Source organism: Sphaeramia orbicularis, chromosome 12 (assembly GCF_902148855.1).
Source record: "Sphaeramia orbicularis chromosome 12, fSphaOr1.1, whole genome shotgun sequence".
Taxonomy (NCBI): domain Eukaryota; kingdom Metazoa; phylum Chordata; class Actinopteri; order Kurtiformes; family Apogonidae; genus Sphaeramia; species Sphaeramia orbicularis.
Window position 1 is genome coordinate 5,490,533 of NC_043968.1, and position 18,358 is coordinate 5,508,890.

General features: G+C 37.6%; 1 protein-coding gene across 5 annotated transcripts in view; it reads left to right on the forward strand.

Moving 5' to 3' along the window:
• Positions 1-18,358, forward strand: part of ythdc2 (YTH domain containing 2) — a 34,628-nt gene that overhangs the window by 14,409 nt on the left and 1,861 nt on the right. For all 5 annotated transcript variants that reach the window (XM_030150145.1, XM_030150143.1, XM_030150144.1 and 2 more), the window contains 14 exons: positions 20-107; positions 1,012-1,092; positions 1,198-1,280; positions 1,599-1,704; positions 2,412-2,531; positions 4,609-4,881; positions 5,936-6,062; positions 6,844-7,046; positions 8,473-8,653; positions 8,743-8,846; positions 10,361-10,483; positions 12,114-12,283; positions 14,798-14,951; positions 18,086-18,280. In XM_030150145.1, coding sequence (XP_030006005.1) covers positions 20-107; positions 1,012-1,092; positions 1,198-1,280; positions 1,599-1,704; positions 2,412-2,531; positions 4,609-4,881; positions 5,936-6,062; positions 6,844-7,046; positions 8,473-8,653; positions 8,743-8,846; positions 10,361-10,483; positions 12,114-12,283; positions 14,798-14,951; positions 18,086-18,280 — 2,008 coding nt within the window. The remainder of the gene's footprint in view (positions 1-19; positions 108-1,011; positions 1,093-1,197; positions 1,281-1,598; positions 1,705-2,411; positions 2,532-4,608; positions 4,882-5,935; positions 6,063-6,843; positions 7,047-8,472; positions 8,654-8,742; positions 8,847-10,360; positions 10,484-12,113; positions 12,284-14,797; positions 14,952-18,085; positions 18,281-18,358) is intronic.

Sequence of the window (18,358 nt, forward strand, 5' to 3'; positions counted from 1 at the left end):
ATAGTGTAATGTCTGTCAGGTACCAGGTGTTCACTCTACATTCAGACATGCAGACGATAGATCAGAAGAAAGCCATGAAGACATCTCCACCCGGTGTGAGGAAGATAGTGAGTCTACGATGTCACTGACAACATGTTTACTCTCTGTTCAATCCACAAACATAGACTTAAAGCAGGGGTGTGAGGACGCATACAGTTCAATATGATCTGAAGTGGGCCGGACCAGTAAAATAATACCAAAATAACCTAGAAATAATGACAACTCCCAACTTTTTTCGGTTTTAGAGTGAGAAAAGTAAAATTACCTTATTAAAATGTTTACATCTACATGGTATCCTTTAAAAAGATATGAATAACATTAAGAACCATGAAGACCTGGAATTTCTTAACAAATATACTTGCAGTTTTAACAATATTATGCCTGTTAATCATTAAACATGTGCATTACAACTTAAATCTTACCTCAAACACACAAAACTTTTTGTAACAGGCAAATTATTGGTAAAATTGCACTTACCTTTAGATGTTTCAGGTTATTCACATTTTTTATGAAAAGGTAGGTAAATGTAAATATGTTTATGTAATTTTACTTTTTTACACTAAAATAAAGATAAAATGTTGAAGTTGTCATTATTTATAGGTTATTAGTATAACATTAAATGGTCTGACCCACGTCAGATCACATTGTTCTGTATGTGGAACCTGAACTTAAATGATTTTGACATCCATGACTGTTAATATCTTCTACAAATTCATCCCACAGGCTGGATTGTACCCTTTGGCGGGCTGGTTTTGGCCCGCGGACTGTATGTTTGACACCCCTAAGTTAAAGCAAAGTGTTTATCTTCCTTTTTAATTCAATCTGTAATCAAAATGAAAATAATTGTTTAAAATACTCAATTGTTTTGACTTTTACTTGATAGAATTTCTGCTGATTTTTTGTTTGTAATCTAATTACTCCATGATAGATTTAACAAACTAAACAGACTTTCTTTTTTTTTTCCTTTTTGAGATTCTTTCTACCAACATCGCTGAGACGAGTATCACCATTAACGATGTTGTCTTCGTCATCGACTCGGGGAAGGTCAAAGAGGTAAAGGAGCTGAGTTCACAGTGACAAACTGACATGTTTTGTTGGTAGACACATTTTGTAAATGTGGTCTGTGATTGAGCTGATGAAATGTTTTTCCTGTTGTAGAAGTCCTACGACACTCTGAGCCACGCGTCAATGTTGAAGACAGTTTGGGTCTCAAAGGCCAGTGCTTTACAAAGAAAAGGAAGGTAAAGTCTATAGTGTACATTCTCTGAATTTCCAGTCATGTCAACACATGTTGAATCTTGTATAAAAACGGTCCTCCTTTTTTCTTTTTCCTAGCTCCCATTGTATTATATTGTATTGTACAAAACATAATCTATATTGTACCGCTCATATATACGGAACTGACCCCTTTTTTGGACCACACCCAGCTTGTTTTGTTCTATTTAAAAAAACGCGTTAAGGAAAAAAAACATGTTGAATCTGATATTACATAAACTAATCAATGTGTGAGAATGTGAAACCCTCTGAGTTGAAACCTCTGTTTCCATTCGGACTCACAGAGCTGGACGCTGCAGACCAGGAATTTGCTTCCATCTTTTCAGTCGACTCAGGTTTAACAACATGCTGGAGTTTCAGGTTCCACAGCTGCTGCGGATGGCACTGCAGGTACATAACATTTTACATATATATATCAGTGTGTAGTTTTCTGATATTCCCTTACCTGAAAACCGTTTGCCCCTCAGCTGCAGGGGTATTATTGTTATTATACCCCTGGGCAGGGGTATGTCATATATACATGTAACAGGAGGGTTTCACCCAGTTTTTTCACATTTCACACACACATTCTTTACATGTGCCTTTCTCTCAATTTTTGCATTTTTTTTAAATACATTTTTTAAATTTTTTTTAAAAGATGGAAAGTTAAGACACAAAATTAATCCCTGGGTAGGCAGGGTATCAGTAAGCAGGATGGGCAAAGTGTTGTGTGACCAGGTGGGGGTATTAATAAGGTCTGCTTACTTTTTCACTTGTGTAAATTTATAGTTCTTTATAGTAACTTAAGCAGAATTTACTATATAATGCGCTTATGCCAAGGTCATTTGGGATATTAAAGTTTATTTTAACTCTAAATTATTGTTCCTCCATTATAGATTTTTGGTACACCACTTTTCTTTTAAAGCAAGAATCAGTGACCCCTTTTTAGAGCAATGGCACCAACCATCAATGCAATTTTGTTCATATCATCTCAGTTGTCAAATTTGGGGTCAGTGCTTTGGCTGAAATCTTCTCTGTCTTGTTGTCACTGTTGTGTAATGGTTTTTAATGTTGTGATAATCCTACTAACTGTAATTCTGTCATTTTGTTTGCCAAAGGAGCTGTGTCTGCAGACCAAACTGTTGGCTCCCACCTCATGTACAGTGGCTGAGTTTCTGTCCAAAGCTCCACAGCCTCCATCTGCTCATGCAATCAAAAACGCAGTGCAGAGGCTGAAGGTAACATGTCCCCAGCCTCACTTTATTCTCATGTTACACAAAAAACACACACATTAGTGTTAAACCTCCTTCCTGTCTGAAAACACCTGTGAGTGTCCAAAACTGTCACAGGGTAGGTTTTTGTTTGTTCTTAAACACACAGTGAGGACTAGATGTTGAAGTCTCTTTTCCACTCAGACTATTTGATTTACAATATGCTGAAGTGTTAGGATGGAATTTTTGCCATGACCTGTGCTGAAGTTTGAAAGCTTGAATCTAGAATTACCAGAACTGCAAAGCTTTTTTTTTACCCTCTAGATCACAGGTGTCAAACATGCGGCCTGTGGGCCAAAGCTGGCCCACCAAAGGGTTCAGTCTGGTCCATGGGATGAATTTGTGAAATACAAGAATTACACTGACGATATTAACAATCAAGGATTTTAAAATCATTTTAGCTTAGGTTCTACATACAGACCAATGTGATCTCAAGTGGATCAGACCATTAAATACTATCATAATAACCTAGAAATAATGACAACTCCATTTTTTTCTCTTTGTTTCAGTGCAAAAAAGTAAAATTACATGAAAATGTTCACATTTACAAACTATCCTTTCACAACAACTTCAAATGTCTTAAAGTCTTTTAACTCTTTATGATATTTTTTTTTACAGATTCAGAACCAAAAAAACAAAGAGGTCATGAGGTTAAGGGGTTACAAAGATCGCGTTGCTTAGACAAACAGCACAATTTTTACACTTAATGGTTTACAAATTTGTCTCACAGGTTATGTAACTGTGCCATTTTTCCCAAAGTTCTTCACCCAGTTCTCTCTGAAGTCGTATTGTGTGAGTCATCTGTTCTACTAAATGGAGATGTTTACAATATTGATAAAGACAGTCATCGGTGGACATTCTCTCTTCAGCCAGTATTTTATAGTGGTCTTTTTACTTGCTGCCAAAATAAGTGTGATTTTAACAATATTCTTCCTGTTACTAAATGTTTTGTGTATTTGTAGATCCACTGTGATCTGTAAGTTGTAATGTACATGTGTAAATGATAAACTGAGGCATAATATTATTAAAATTGCAATCATTTTTCTTAAGACATATCAGATTTTTCATGTTATTCACATTTTTAAGGAAACTTAGTAGATATAAACCTTTTCATAATGTAATTGTACTTTTTTCCCTGTTACTGTTTTACTGGTTTGGTCCACTTCAGATCATATTGGGATGAATGTGGCCTCTGAACTAAAATGAGTTTGACATCCCTGCTCTACATACAAGAGAATATATAGAGCATACATTTTAATTTCTTAATTAATTAATTTAATCTCCTTAGAACTTCAGAAAATAGGAGAAAATTTGTATCTTGACAAATGTACTTAATCTCAGTCTGGCTGCACTAGTTTTAAGAGCTGCAGGGTCTTAAAAATCTCGGCTACTGAAATGTTCTTGTTCTTTTCATCCTTAATAGATAATTTTGCTAGTTGTATGTAAAACGTCTCTCATTTTATTTCTGTATTTTTTTTGAGCAGTTTTCTTTTTTTTTTTGCAGTGTTCTTTGACAGAAGTCCTCCTGATTGTCACATTTTCCACTAATTTTCTCATTCATGCATGAACTACACAGCCTGGCCAAAAAAGTCCTTCAGCTGGATTTAACTGAGCAAATAGTTCCGGTCCTTCCATTGGATAATTACTGTAGAGATGAATGTTTCAGCTGTAAATGAGTTCTTTTAACCCTAACCGATGCAGTGAGTAGTTCCTCATTTCATAAACAACCATAGATTGGACAATGCCAGGATTCATCAGCCTCAAATTATGAAAGAGTGATTCAAGGAGCGTGAGACATCATTTAACACATGGATTAGCCAGACCTGAACCCTATTGAGGATCTTTGGGATGTTCAAAGGTTGGGACATTGCATAAATGGTGCCACAGTGAATGCATCATGTAATCAAAGCTAAAGCGAACCCAATGAAGTGTGTGTGTGTGTGTGTGTGTGTGTGTGTGTATGTGTATGTGAGCTACTTCTTTGAGCAGGTTGAGTACTTTCATTATGAAAACAAAAACTGTTTCCTTCCACCTCTGTCTGCAGGCCATTGATGCTATGGACCAGGATGAAAATCTGACTGATCTGGGCTACCATCTGGCTGACCTGCCTTTAGAACCCCATTTAGGCAAGATGGTGTTATGTGCTGTGGTGCTCAAGTGTCTGGACCCCATACTGACCATCGCCTGCATCCTGGCCTACCGCGACCCTTTTATTCTACCGGCACAGGGCTCTCACAAGCAAGCTGCTTTAAAGTGCCGAAAAGCCTTCACCTCCAACTCCTTCAGTGACCACATGGGCCTGCTCAGAGCCTTTCAGGTATGTAGAAGACCATGTCATAGGAAAGTCTGCTTGGACCAGCTCTAAATGTAAAGTGCCATGCAATAACTTTTGTTATGAATTGGTGCTATATAAAAAAAAAATTGATTTGATTTGATAGGAAGAATGTACCACTGTATATTTATTACTAACTTCTATATATAAAGACACTTTGGATCAATAGCACACGGGGTGACAGGTCTTTTAAAGCTGTAGCACCGTGTCTTTGGAATGACCTGCCTCTACACTTACAGTCCATGGACTCTGTAGAGAATTTGAAAAAACACCTCAAAACACTCCTGTTCAAGCAGGCTTTTGAATTTCCCAACTGACTCAGGGCTGCCACGAACTGATTGCACTTCATGTATTTATCATATTTTAATTGGACTTTAATTGGATTTTATTGTGTTTAAATGGTATTTTAATTGTATTTTATTTGTACTGTTTATTTTTGCTTTGCACTGTAAAGCACTTTGTGACTCTGTCTGTGAAAAGTGCTCTATGAATAAAATGTACTTACTTACAATAATTAACAAAGTGTTAAATCGTGCAAATCACACCAAGAGATTATTGTGAATAAATTTTAAATTCAAAGCAGAATGATTATTTCTCCACATTTTGAGGTGTATACTACTTTACACTGTTTGTGGTCGTTTTTAAGTCAAAATAATGCAAAAGATACATCCTTTCTTTGAAGGCCTATAGGTACATTTAAATGGATGTATGACTGACCTCTGTAAGGGTGTTGACAAAATAGTGTATATATGAATTTCTCTCTTTGTGTCTCTGTGAAAGACACTTATTTAACAACAAACTGATATGAATGGCCACATTCAATCCTCTAAATTGAAATTATCAAGCATTCCAAAAGTGTCTCTGAAAGATAATAGTGTTTGAGGATAAACTGATTGATCAGGCAAATATGAATCCAACTTCCTCTACTTTATTCACGGCTCATTGCACCACTTCTACTCTAAAACTATTGGATACAGAAAACAGGACTAACTCATTAGCTCTCGATATGTTATCTTTTTTTCTGTCTTTTGTGTATCAGGCATGGCAGAGAGCTTGCTCTGAAGGCTGGGAACGGGCTTTCTGTGAAGAGAATTTCCTTTCTCAGGCCACCATGGATATGATACTGGGCATGAGGACTCAGCTGATGGGGCAGCTCCGTGCCCTCGGTCAGTAACACTGGTCATCCTTATCTGTTTTTTTGTCTCTTCACTAGATGTGGCAACAAACATAGTCCCTTAGATTTCCTTGGCATCATTATCTCCTTTACATACACTACATTACAAGTAGCAACAACTCTCAGTAATATCTCACAAACATTATTCATCCATTAGCCCACGGGTGTTAAATATATAGCCCATGGGCCACAACTGGCCCACTGATCGGTCCAATCCAGCCCATGGGACTAATTTGTGAAATGCAAAATAAAATAAAAAAGGTATTTACAACCAAGGGTGTCAAAACATTCAGCCCAATGTGATCAATGTCATCGCAAGTGAGTTGGACCAGTAAAATAAATAGATAATGACATAATAATGACAATTTCAAATTTTTTGTTTTTTCCGAACTATTCTTTCACAAAAAAAGGAATGTCATGAACAAGCATATGCAGCCTGTAATTTTAACAATATTCTGCCTGTTACTAAATGTTTTGTGTATTTTTACATCTACTGTGATCTGTTAGTTGTAATGCATATGTACAAATGAGAAGCTGAGGTATAATATTAGAATTGTGCTTATTTTTCTAAAGAAATGTCAGTAATTTTACTTTTATCATTCTAAAAAAAGAGAAAAGTTTAGAGTTGACATTATTTATAGGTTATTGTCTTATTATTTTACTGGTCCAGCTTACTTCAGATCAGATTGAGCTGCATATGGCCCCTGCACTAAAATGAGTTTGACATCCCTGCATTTGCCCATAAAATATGACTTATTGAAACTTCCCCCCAGGCTTTGTACGGACCCGTGGTGCCAGTGATATACGTGATGTGAACGTGAACTCTGAGAACTGGGCTGTGGTGAAGGCAGCCCTGGTGGCTGGTATGTACCCAAACCTGGTCCATATCGATAAGTCCTCTGTTCTGTCCAGTGACAAAGAGAAGAAGGTCCACTTCCACCCCACTTCTATCCTGAGCCAGATACATTTGAAGGAGGTAGGAGAACCGTCAGTGTTTACTTTTTTTCCACATTTTGCATCAGCTCTGGTTCATTTCAAATCTGCATTCACTCATTTTAACCCATAAAGTCCCAAACATCCACTGGTGACCAGCAGCATCTACTGATATAAAATGTTTAATATCTTATGATCCACTAATTCTGTCAATACATGTAAATAATTGGTGTAAAATACAGTTCTTCATCTTTTCATGGTCGTTAGATATGACCCATTTGGGCGTTCAGAGGCTCCGTAGTTACTGTGGAAACACAGTAACAACATTCTACAACATTGATTCTCCAGTAAAACCCATGGAATTGGATCAGTGACAGTGGATGGACACACTGGGTTTATGTTTTGTTATTGATATATTTTGCTGAAAAAGTCACTTTTTCTTCAGTTTTATTTATTTTGATATAACAACCTTTGAATTTATATTGAGTTTTCATGAACATCTAAATTAAATATAAGAAATTAAATATAGGAAAATACATGATTTACAGTGAAACATGCAAAATATAGAGGATAATATTATAATAAATGGTAATAAATCACTTAAGAAAGCTTAAATAGCTTGTTGGAGACTTTGTGGGTCTAATGGAGCCAACCACTTCCATATTTTTGGGACTGTCCAGTTATAAGACCTTACTAGGAAGAGATTCACAAACACATACAAAATGTATTTAATGTAAACATTGTGAAACCATGTATTTGTATCTACTGTTTGAGTCATGGAACATTAAAGACAAAAAATTATTGGCTATACGTTCGCAGCCAGTAAGAAATCTGTTACAAGGAAATGGTTCAAAGTAGAACCACCCACCATTAATGAATGGATTGGAATTGTCTATGAGATTTATGTTATGGAGAAGATGTCCTTTTCCGTCAGAGTTGAAAAAGAAAAATGTTATAATATCTGGTCCAAATGGACTGAGTGTGTAAAACCAATCAGATCTGATTTCATTTGATTGTATTTGTGCTTTGTGTGAATCTGTCTGCTTTTATGTGAGGTTGGGATTGGATGAGCTGGTGCGCTCCCCTGTTCTGTTCTGTTTTGTTGTGTTAATGTTTCAACCAAAATTAATGGTCCATGAAAAGAAATTATAGAAGGGCAATATGGATATAATGATCGAAACTTTCTGTATCCATCCTATTGTGTTTTCTTGAATGATTCTGTAATTAATGTATGTGACGGACATTTGCCTTTCTAATAAAAAAGATAATTTCAAAAAAAAAAAAAAAGAAAGCTTAAACAGAGAGAAAAATTCATTTGGGAACTGACACAAAAGTAGCATTGGGTCTTTATGGGTTAAACCGCGTTCATCTCGGTTGATGCCACTGAATCTGAGAGGGTAAACAGAAGGGTTAATTGCATATACTAGTATAAATGAACTGTCCTTATTTTCAATGTTGTGACTCTTCAGGTCAGCCCAGCCACGGCAGCTCAGGCCCTTCCCACAGACTGGCTCCTCTATGACGAGATGAGACGAGGCCACAGGATGGCCAGTGTGCGGTGCTGCTCTTTGGTCACTCATATCACTGTAGCAATATTTTCAGGAGGCGTTAAACTACCCAGTTCTGCCCTGAACCCTGCTGCTCAAAGAGGTAGTAGAGCTGTTAACTGAATGAGACAAACTTTTGACTGTCCCTTAGACGCCTGTGTGTGTTCATTCAGCCTCTTTTTGTGCCCACAGTGTCTCCTTCATGCAGTCAGCTGAATGATGACAGTGATGGGGAGGCAGAGGACCTGTCTGAGTTGCAGATTGATCAGTGGATTGTCTTTGCGATGGACAGACAGGTGAGTTAGCATTGCCTCGTCATATTAATTGTGGTGGCTTTACCTTTAGCCACTACTATGGTGTGGAACGGTTCAACCTGGTGTATTTTTTGACACGTGCATGAATGAATGTCTGGCTGGTTTTCTTTGTCTTTGGATATGCCAATCCATTCACTGATATCAAGTCCAAGTGTTCATTATAGGTCACAATTGTTGTTCCATATACTTTCTATAAATAAACAAAATAGGCTCCTTAACATAAAAAACACTGAAAATGCCAACCAACTTAATTTACTCTGTGTCTCACGGTCAGAAAATTGTTTGGGGCTATCCTTACACACACCCCGCCCACCTCACACAGCAGGTAATATATAACCTTGCAACACCCATACCAACACCCATGATGAATTGCACATGTGATGATCATTACAGCCACACCCACTAAACAATTATTAATTAAGGTCAAAACAAAAAAGAGGAATAAGCGAACAAAAATGTATTTTGGCTCCAACATTAATCCTGTTTCACTCTGATGGCCAGTATGATCTGTTTTCAAATAATTGAACACATAAGACCAAAACATTAGACTTAATGTATTGTGAAATAAACAAAAAGTTGGCGACACTGTGGTGCAGAGGGTAGCACTTGTGCCTCATAGCAGGAAGGTCTTGGGTTTGATTCCAACACCATTCAATGGTGTTGGGACCTTTCTGTGTGGAGTTTGCATGTTCTCTCCGGGTACTCTGGCTCCTCCCACCACCCAAAGACATGCACTGATAGGTTAATTGGTTAATCTAAATTGCCCATAGGTGTGAATGCGAGAGTGATTGTTTGTCTCTATATGTTCAGCCCTGAGATGAACTGGCAACTTGTACAGGGTGAACCCCGCCTTTGCCCATAAGTAGCTGGGACAGGCTCCAGCGACCGCTGTGACCCTAGTGAGGATAAAGCGGGTTCAGAAAATGAATGAATGGATGAATGAATAAACAAAAAGTATGCAAAATTATGGAGCTTAACCCTTTAACCCCTAATGTGTCTGTGGTGCTTGTTCTGAATGTGATTTATTTTAAATATTCCTAAAAATTCAACCGTTTGCTGAATAGGAAAAAAATTCAAAACGTACTGATAGAATAGATCTTGTTCTTTCCATAGACGTCTGAGCATGCTCGGTGCACTCCCCGCCGCCTGTGGAATGGGGGGGTCAAAGCACAGAGCAGTGAGTGAGACCCACTCGCTATAAAAATAGCTAGTTTTAGCTAGCTTTGGCTTTTTTTTTTTTTTTAACATCGTTTACCTTGTCGTTTTGTTGGTTTTACTTTTGTTTTCAGTGTTGAGGTGATTTTCCTTTATGTTTTTTTTTTACTGTGTTTTTACCAAGTTTTGACCATGTAACTGCTTTTTGGACTTCAACCAGGTGCCAAAGAAAGAGCCCCAAAAAAAAAACTACTGGGCCAAAATTCAACAAGGATAGTATTAAATGTGTGTAGCTGTGAGACAGATGATGTTTTTTCTCTGGCTTATTGTTTTGTTTCCAGGCAGCAGAAAATGTGTTTGAGCTGAAGCAGAAATGGCAAAATCTGTTCAACAAGAAGATCAGATGTCCTTCAAAACCCCGGTCTGAAGAAGAAGACGAGGCCCTCATCAACACGTTGGTTTCTGTATGTCATTCACTTTCTTCTTCAAAGTGTTTGGAATATAAGGAAATATTAAATGTGCCAACATTCGAGTGGAAACTGTTTATATGGATCAACCTCTTAAAAATTTTGCACCTGAAATAATTTGCTTGGTAATCCGTGATCCATGTACAGACTTAATGTAGGGTCTTTTCATGCCTGAAGTCAGTGCTGTGTACACTTGGTACTTGTTAAATGGTCCAACACTGCTTTTGTGCTATGAGGAAATAGCAGAAGTGCAGTGAATCTGACAGAGCAGCTTTAGAGTTCCTGTTGGCTTTTTTTAGTTGAGAAAACTGCACTAAGAAGCAGATGGAGTCAAAAATTAAACATCTGCATTTACACTATGTCCTTTGAGGCATAACTGTGAGCAGCCAACTGTGAAAACCCTTTCCCACAGTAACTCAGATTCAGACATATCAGGTACATCAGTTCAAACATACATGTATAATCTAACAGCTGCTTAAATGTTTACTGGTGTCTGCCTGTATTTACCAACAGCTCAATAATATATCGAATAAACTGAGTATTAGACTGAATGTTAGATGATTGACAAATGAAAGGTCCTTTTCTGCTTAGTCACTTATACAAATGATCCTTCAGTTTTATGGATGGATGGATAGATGGATGGATGGAGGGTTTTTGTGGAGCCTTAAAAAGTCTTAAAAGTCTTGAATTTGCAAATCTGCATTTAATTCCTTAAGAAAGTCTTTAAAACGTCTTAAATTTGATACGGTAAGTCTTAAGTTATGTTGCTGTAAACTTGTTGGCTGTATTGTGTTTAAATGTATTTGTTAAATGTCCGAGCTAGTCGACTCAGTTCCACCTGCTCCAACCCGACAATTTATATTGAAATTAGGAACCAGTTATCATTAACTTTGCAGCCCTCGGTGAGAAATGACTCAGAATGATGGGAATAAAGGCGTTGGAGTAAATAAATACATTTTCCTAAATTCAAGGAAGTCACAAATTTTTGCCAGTATGGTTGTGAAATAGGCATTAAATTCTGTTCTAAGTAGTCTTAAAAAGGTCTTAAAAAGTCTGAAATTTCACTTGTAGAAACCTGTAGGAGCCAGATAGATAGATAGATAGATAGATAGATAGATAGATAGAGTGAATCATAAAGACAATATAAGCACTAAGACATCAACCATTTCAGACATACATTGAACATCATACATCATATAGTGAGCACAGCTTGATGAAAACACAGGTAAGTAAATCGACAGACACACGTAGTTTATTCAGAACCGACTACTCCATCTGACTCATTTCACAGCCTGATGGCACAGGGAATAAATGAGTTTGAGTGTCTGTTTATTTTCTGCTGAGGTACATAATAACTTTGCCCTTCTTTAACATTCTATACATATTTCTCCCTATTCCAGTGAAAAGATAAGCAATTAGAGTTAGCTGAAAGGACATATGATATGATGGGATTCAAGACCTTAACACTTATTTTCAGTAGATCTTTAGGATTTTGCAGAGTCCCATGAACTTTGTAGAGGTTTTCACATTTTTTTGGACTATTTTTTTCTCCACCAAAATCTGTCCATAACTAAAACTGGGAGTACAATGTGTCATATGATCATCTAAACCTTTGGATTTTTCCCAGGTGCTCATGGCAGAGGAACAGGAGGCAGGTCTGCATCAGCCCACAGGCATCGGGCGGCGACCCCGGCTCGAGCCCCTGTCCGGGGCATCACAGGAGGGGCCCCACACTCACACTTCTATGAAGAACCACAAGAAGAACCCCCAACTGTCCTCTTGGAACATGAAGGACAGGTATCTACTCTAGACCACTTTTGTAATACAATGTCAGAAATGTTTTGACATAGGCTGTTATTTCAAAAAATCCTGCTTTAGTCAGTTTGTAAGATGTCAGATGCAGAACAATGTCTGCCTTTCAACCTTTAATTAGTTTAATACAGCATTGTTGATTATAACACTCTAAGCCTCGTTTTAGCACTGAAGGTTTAGAAATACGGTTACTAGGGCTGTGTATCGGTAAGAAATTGGTGATACGATACAAATCACAATACTAGGATCATGATACAATATATCACAATACTGTTAAAAAGGCAATTTTTTGTTTGTTTCTTTTTTTTATGATTATTTCCTTGAAGAATTGAATTACACCAAAAATATGTACAAATACTAAACACATTTTTATTTGATCACAACAGGATCTAATGTTATATCACAAAATTTTCCTCTGTTCAAACTGAAATTCTGTTTTACAGACATTCCAGTTTCAGATCCTGTTCAAATGTTCAGATTCTGTTAGTTCAGAACTAACATCAGAACAGTATTTTAGTTCAGTCCCAACAAAAGAACTACCATCTGCCTCTCAGATGGTAAAAAGTGCTTTTAGGATGATTCAAATAACCTTATTTAATAAAACAGTGTTAAATAATAATGAATAAGATATAAACAATAAAGAAAAACAAAAAACAAAGTGAACCTCTGCAATATCTGCATTTGAATAAATACCTAAAAATATCGATACAGTACTCATATATCGATACAGTATTGTGAAATGAAATATCGCAATATATTGCAGAACCGATATTTTCTAACACCCCTAACGGTTACACTGTACTAATCCCAAGTATATAATACAGGGTTCATACGGGTGCTTGAAATGCTTGAATTTCAATGTTATGTTTTCAAGGTCTGAAAAGTGCTTGGATTTTAGTTTAATTGCTTGAAAGTCCTTGCAGTTGTAACTCTATAATGTGATTTATTTATTTTTAATTTTAACTCTGCCTGGTTAGATGCCAAGTCAAAGCTACTTACAGAGAGGTGATACATTTTGAACAAGTGGTGCCAGGCACAACAAACCCCGCCCCTCGCAGGTATTTTGCCCATCATAAGTAAATGGTAAGATTTTTTTTAAAAATCATAAAAAAATTTTAACTTTGACCTACTTTTCCCAAAATGTAATGACATCTATCCTGGGTCACTGGCAATCTATAAACCCAATTTTGTATGAATTCAACTAATAGTTTTGCTGCTAGAGTGTTAACAAACAAAGAAAGAAACAAACCAAAAACAATACCCCTTGCCTCTCCCTTTGGGGGGCGGGGTAAAAAATAAAACTTTACGTCTTAAAAGAAAATTAGCAGGTGTTCTCAGTTAAACTCCAGGTAAATTTTTATCTTAATCTTATTCTCGGTTTGACTGTGCCTGAAGAATGTCAAGTGGTTTCCCTTTTTTTGGATAGAACTTTGTGTTCTCCTTTAATTTCTAAACTTTTTGCTAATATGAAACATAATTTTAGATGTTTATAGCATAATACAATTACATCATTGTGATAAAAAAGTTTTTAAAAAATTATCATAAGTAAATGTATTCCTGTAGATATATATTTTACCCCAACAATATGTGCTGGACTGAAAAACTTTGAAAATGACCCTTAAAAGTGCTTGAAAGGTGCTTGAATTTGACCTTGAAAAATGTGTACGAACCCTGATAATAGTAAAAAATGTACAATTGGTTATATATCAGTAATAATATAATAGTAAGTAATAATAATAATATTATGTTGGCTTTGGCCTTTGGCTCCTCCAAAAAAGTTTTGTAAAATAAAAAACAATTTAAAAAATGTGAAAATGAGGTTGTCATTTATCACTGTTAGACGGGGTGATCTTCATCCGGGTCTTGGTCACCTTAAAGACTGTTATTTCACAAAACGACAAGGCTATGGACTAAAATAATCAACAATTTGACCAAAAATACTGATATTTAATTGATGTATTGCTTTTGCAAAACAAAAAAGTCCTTTAGATTTTCTGATTTGATATTTGTTACACAAAAGCAGACATAGAATTCAACCAAGACAGGTAATAGAACATGAAGTCAAACAGGTTTTAGACTTATCTTTTTGATGCTCATTTTTTGTACCTGTATTCTCCCACTCACCACAAAAAAGTTTCACTCCACCTTAGGTAACGAGTTCTGCTCCAGATCTGGATTCAACTCACAGTAACTCGAGCCGGTTTCATGAAGGCATCGTTTATCACATCGGTTCTGGAGGCAGAGAATGTCACATCAAAATGTTCTAATGTTGTTTCATGTGCTGTAAAGCATGTATCTGTAGCACTGATGCTGCACCAGTCTGAATGAAAACATCCGAAAGGAAAGCTTCTTCCTAACATCTGATCAGACACAGTAATAGAACAGGTGGAATTCAAACCAAAGGCTTTTCTGTAATAAAGCCTGATACTCTCCAGTGAACAGGCAGAGTTGTTCCTGGGAGTTCTGGTCCTTTGTTCTGACTGTGTGCTCTTCCCCCAGACCTGGTAGTGCATCCAAGCTCAAAGGCCACGGCAGAGACAAGGCCTCTCGGGGCCTGAACCAGACCTCTGATGACCCTCTGTCCTCCAGTAACTCCTCCTCTTCTATGAGCTTCGGCAGCCCCTCCCACAGCCCCTGCACCTCCTCTGCAAAGGTATTCACTCACTAACAAGGATTTTACCATGAGGCCGCATAAAGGACTTTATATACATTTTTGAACTCTGGGTGTGTGTTTTGGGTTTGTTTTTTGGCTTATTTTTAAGAGGTTTAAGGTTTAACCAAATGGTTTACCGTAGGTTCTGACAGATACAGCTAAACAAAGAAAATGATGAGTAAAACACAGACAACCCACCTACGTAATTCAAAGTCCCTGTTCATCTTTTCATATGAATAACTATGACTCATTAGACTATGACTCATTGTAGGAGCTATTAGTCTGTTTAGTTTTTTGTTTAAAGTTAATTTACCTTTTTTGTTAACTAATTTAGTATTTTTTGCTAATTGTTTATTTTGATTTTTTTGGTTTTTGTTTGTTTAATATTTAATTTTTTTTTTTTTTAATTTTCGTGGTTATTGCTTTCATTCTTTAGTATTTAGCACCTTTTTGTTTTGTGTTTTCTTACTGGTTTAGACTGTGGGCACCTGGGTATAAATAGGGAGCACAAAGTCAGACCAGCATGCACCTGGGTGGGCCTAGGGTTTTATACAAGACAGACAGACAGACAGACAGTCACAGACAGACAGGATGAGCAGGACAGACAGCACAAAAGGCCTTGGTTGTTGTTTTTCCTGCAAAATCCTGAAAATAAACCACTTGAACTACATCTATGGTCTGGACATTGTATTTTTGACTGCATAAACCACAAACCCATGGTGCATCCTGTGGTTATTTGAGTTCTGTTAAAGTCTTAAGTTCAGTCACTTTTGAGTTGATTTAATTTTGAAGACAAATAGCCGTTACACATACTTTTTGCTCTGGTTTGATCTTTTCTAACTCCAGAGAACTGTTGAATGCTCCTCTGTGATAACTGGCTTGTCTTTAAAAGGTCCAAAGATCATGTATAATACTAGCAGTTCCATCAGGTAGCTTACGTCATAGTGCGTTGTCAAGTATGTGTGAGTACTAATGCCGGGTTTCCACTACGTGGAACTGGCTCGACTCGGCTCGGCTCAGCTCGACTCTGTATTCCTAGAGACCATTTCCATTACAAGATACTACCGACTTAACAGTACCTGGACGTTATAGCGAGGCGGCGTGTTACTTCTATGTCATCTGTTCAGGGGTTGTTGATAAACTCGCTCGTTGCGTGTTGTCTTGTCTGAATTTTTACATTGGCCTCCAAAGACTGAATCTCCTGGACCAACCACGGTGTAGTTTTGGGCTGTTATCATGTGGATTAATGTACCGACATTACTGTCCACTTCTGCATCTGTTTTTTGTAAAACAGCGGGTCCCAGAGAAAACTGTCTGACCAATCAGTGGTCTGCAGTGTGTACACGTCACGTTTTAGTATCTGGTCCCCAGTCCTGGAACCTCGGCGGAGGTGATACCAAAAAAGTAGTACCAGGTACCAGATTCCAAGTCCTTTTTCGTAATGGAAGCACAAAAAGGCCGAGTCGAGTCGAGCCGATACCACGCAGTGGAAATGGGGCATTAGTCAGTGCTCTGTCAGTCAGTCATGGTCAGATATGTGTCCTCCTTCACGGCCTGTTCCAGCGCCAATAGTGAAGCAGTAACGTAGTATTGTCTGATTACCTGGGCTGTGATGGACTGGTCACTGACCCCGTGCAGCAGACACCAGTCTAAGATGACACATAATTAGCCAGTGCTGGGTCATGTCTCTAGGACAATAATGGAGTGAAAAGCTTACGTCTGCACAAACAAGTGCAATAACCTGCTTTCCACTCAATCTCGCTCACTGACTGCTGCTTGTTTACTCATCACTTGGAAGCAACGCGGGTATGTCACTTCTGGCAATGGCTGCTCCTCATAGGCCCCGCCCATAATTCACATAGTAAAAAGGTCCAGGGTGGTGCATTCATGGCGACTTAATTTTTTTATTTTTTTTTTTTCTGAATTTGCACCTCTCCTGCTTATCCTCACTTCTCCAAAGGTCCACTCGTGAATATTCTTTACGGTCTTGTGAACGGTATTATTTGAATGTACCTAAAGTTAGGACTGAACTGAGGCTGAGCCTTTACTTTTACTGCCCCCCACCCCACCCCCACGCTGCATACATCAACTGGAGCTGAAAATAGCACAACTCATGTCATTCCAAGCTTTTCCTTGTGTCTCATGGTTGTGTTACTAAATTGCTGTGGCGTCAACTTAATTTTGCACTTTAGAAATCGCACTTTATAAAACTATGTAACTTTTCGGTAATTACTACATTACTGTTTGTTTTATTGTTATTACCTGTCTGTAAAACCTGTTTTTTTTTCATGGCATGTGCTGCTGACCTCTTGGCCAGGTCGCCCTCGTAAAAAAGAGCTTGATCTCTATGGGACTCTATGTGGTTAAATAAAGGTCTAATAAAAAATAAAATAAAATAAGTTCATAATAATTAATAAGTTACTAAGTTGATAATTAATGTCATTAGCATGACCAGTACAGGTACACTTGAAAGCCCCTTTCATACATGCAAACGGCACCCTGAAGGTAGTAACCGGAAAACTATGGATTTATTATCAAGCCAATATCATTGCCTTTGTGCAAAGTCCATGTAACGTCCTGTTCAGCCCATGAGTGAATAGAGCAGATCATATTCTACAGAATTCAAAACAAGCGCAGTATACATGGAGCGTAGCACTTTTGTACTCTATTTTACTTGCTTGTGTACTGCTCTCGTGTCACCTCTTTGGGTAATTATTGCAGATACACTACCGGTCAAAAGTTTTAGAACACCCCAATTTTTCCAGTTTTGTATATAAATTCCAGCGGTTCCAAAATTGGTAGCACCAACTGTCCAGGTTTGATCAACCTCCATTGCTGCAGAACTGCTTTCAGTTCTTAACCCATTTCTTGTTCGCCTTTTTGTATAATTCTGAAATGTACATTATTTTACAGTTTTGTTTAACCTTACCTTTTTTTTTTTTTTTTTTTTTTTTGACCTCCGGCAGTTCACCACTCACCTTTGTACCATTTCAGCTGTTCATTGGACTGGAACTGCTGGAATTTACAGACAGAACTGGAAAAATTGGGGTGTTCTAAAACTTTGGACTGGTGTTGTATGTTGTATTGATGTCTTCAGAGTTAACTCTCCTCTTATTTGTGCATGCTCTACCCAGATTCCACTGGCCCTCGCACCCAATTCAATTCAGTTTTTCGTCATGAAGAGCAGCAACCTGAGAAACATCGAGATCTCTCAACAGAAAGGTATCTGGTCCACAACACCAGGTAACGAGGCCGTGCTCAGCAAAGCCTTCATGGAGAACAAGCTCATCATCCTCTTCTTCTCTGCTGAGGGCTCTGGACACTTCCAGGTACCAAACATTTGTGGGATGTGGTGATCCGTAGTCTGAGCTTTAGTACTTTTTTAGTTTAGCAGATGAGGGTTCTTT